This window comes from Petaurus breviceps, unplaced genomic scaffold (assembly GCF_028583685.1).
Source record: "Petaurus breviceps papuanus isolate PSGF00001 unplaced genomic scaffold, PetGlider_PUasm1.0 37, whole genome shotgun sequence".
In the NCBI taxonomy this organism is placed as follows: domain Eukaryota; kingdom Metazoa; phylum Chordata; class Mammalia; order Diprotodontia; family Petauridae; genus Petaurus; species Petaurus breviceps.
In genome coordinates, this window is record NW_027186296.1 from 14,116,415 (window position 1) to 14,118,233 (window position 1,819).

General features: G+C 35.0%; 1 protein-coding gene across 1 annotated transcript; it reads right to left on the reverse strand.

Annotated features, from left to right (window-relative positions):
* Nucleotides 1–265: 265 nt before the first annotated feature.
* On the reverse strand, nt 266–622 carry LOC138168484 (large ribosomal subunit protein eL36-like). The gene has a single exon (XM_069097499.1). It carries the CDS (start codon nt 598–600, stop codon nt 283–285), a length of 318 nt encoding a protein of 105 aa, XP_068953600.1. The 5' UTR covers nt 601–622; the 3' UTR covers nt 266–282.
* Nucleotides 623–1,819: the final 1,197 nt, after the last annotated feature.

Genomic DNA, 1,819 nt, shown 5'->3' on the forward strand with positions numbered 1-1,819 from the left:
ACAAAATTAGGAACTGATCTTACCAGTTAAATGTAAGGGTTTTATACAACTTTTTGTTCATGACATGCTCAGTTCCAAGGCACACAAGAACATACAGTCAATTAGTGAAGTAAAATTGTAAGAAATAATAATCAGGGATTCTCAAACTAAGAGCCATAGTCCATGGAGACATTATAGAATGTCCATGGAGTTGGATGGGGAAAAAAAAATATTTTATTTATTTATTTATTTTTATTTGTCAAATCTTTATTGGATAAGTGGGGAAGGTTGGTAGAGTCCAGTTTAGTACTTCTTGGCAGCTGCCTTCTTCATGGCAGCTAGGACATTGCTGAGCTCCTCTCTCTTCCTCTTGTCTCTGATGTGAGTTCCCATCCTTTTTTTGATGAAGTTAAGGGCTCGCTTATCCTTGGAGACTTTGAACAGTTCCATGGCCCATTTTTCATAAGGGGCAAATCCACACACCTCCCGGATCATATCTCTCACAAACTTTGTGTGTTTGGCCAAGTTCCCACAGCAGCAGCAGTGTTGTGGCTTTGAAACATTTCTTGTAACTTTGTGGCCTTTGTTGAGGCCCATGGCCATGTGGTACCAGATAGACATGGCTGCGGTGCGTAGTCCCAATGGCAGCCACAGCAGAAGCTATTTTTACAATCCTCTAACTGAAATTGAACATTTCCATCAATTACTTAAAAACATTCATCTAAGAAGTACATATACTTCACCAGATGGTCAAAATGATACATTACATACACAAGGAAGGTTGAGAAGCTCTGTTCTAGATGAAGGGAAATTAGAGATGAAATTAAAGGATTACTAAAAACTGAAAAGGAAAAAGTTAGAAAGACAATAATCTTTGAAAATCTCTACATAACACAAATCCCAGAAAATTTTACCTAATGAAAAATGAATGACAAAAACAATGCAGATGTCTCTACTGATTTTGAAAAGATGAGAACACCTAGTCTAAAATTTGTAAAATACTTTTAGCACTTTATAGTATAATTCCAACTAATGAACAAACTATATAAAAATTAAATAATTGTTTAAGTGGGATTTGCTATAATCTATCATGAATGAATGAATTTTACAAGTCAAGTTAACAAACATTTATTAAGTACCTACTATGCCTCAGACTAAGACAGCTATAGGTATGTAGCACAGTATATAGAGCATGGACCTGGAGTCAGACTCATCTTTATGAGTTCAAATCTGAACTCAGACATTTGCTAAATGTGAAATCCTGGGCAAATCACTTAACCCTCTTTGCCTTAGTTTCCTCATTTGTAAAATGAGCTAGAGAAGGAAATGGCAAACCATTCCAGTGATTTTGTCAAGAAAACCTCAAATGTGGTCATGAAAAGTTGAACACAACTAAAATGACTGAACAACGACAATCTCCCAGGTTCGGTGCTATATTAAGAGTACAAAGAAAAGCAAGAAATAATATTATTACTGAAATTGGCCAGAAGGCACTGGAAGATTTCATTGACATCTAGCTGTTGAAAAATGTGACTATTCTACTAACTGACTAAAAGCAACAAAAAAGAAAAATGTGCATAAGAATAAAAATTATATATCAATATATGTGTGCATATATGTATACATATATTTATATATCCATTGTCGATTTTCTAAAAAGTTTGGTTGAAGGAGACAGACAAATAGTAATATAAAATTACAGCATTTATTCCCCTCAAAGCTAGCGGACTTGTAAAAGGAGTTAAGAGAGCTACGTCCTAACTGATAAACAAAAAGATGAGGGAGCTTAAGTATATTTTAGGACCATCCCAATTCAGGCCGTCTGTGTCACACAAGTTTA

Excerpts from the sequence above, each read along its gene's own strand:
- LOC138168484 (XM_069097499.1), bottom strand. The coding sequence starts at position 600 with ATGTCTATCTGGTACCACATGGCCATGGGCCTCAACAAAGGCCACAAA.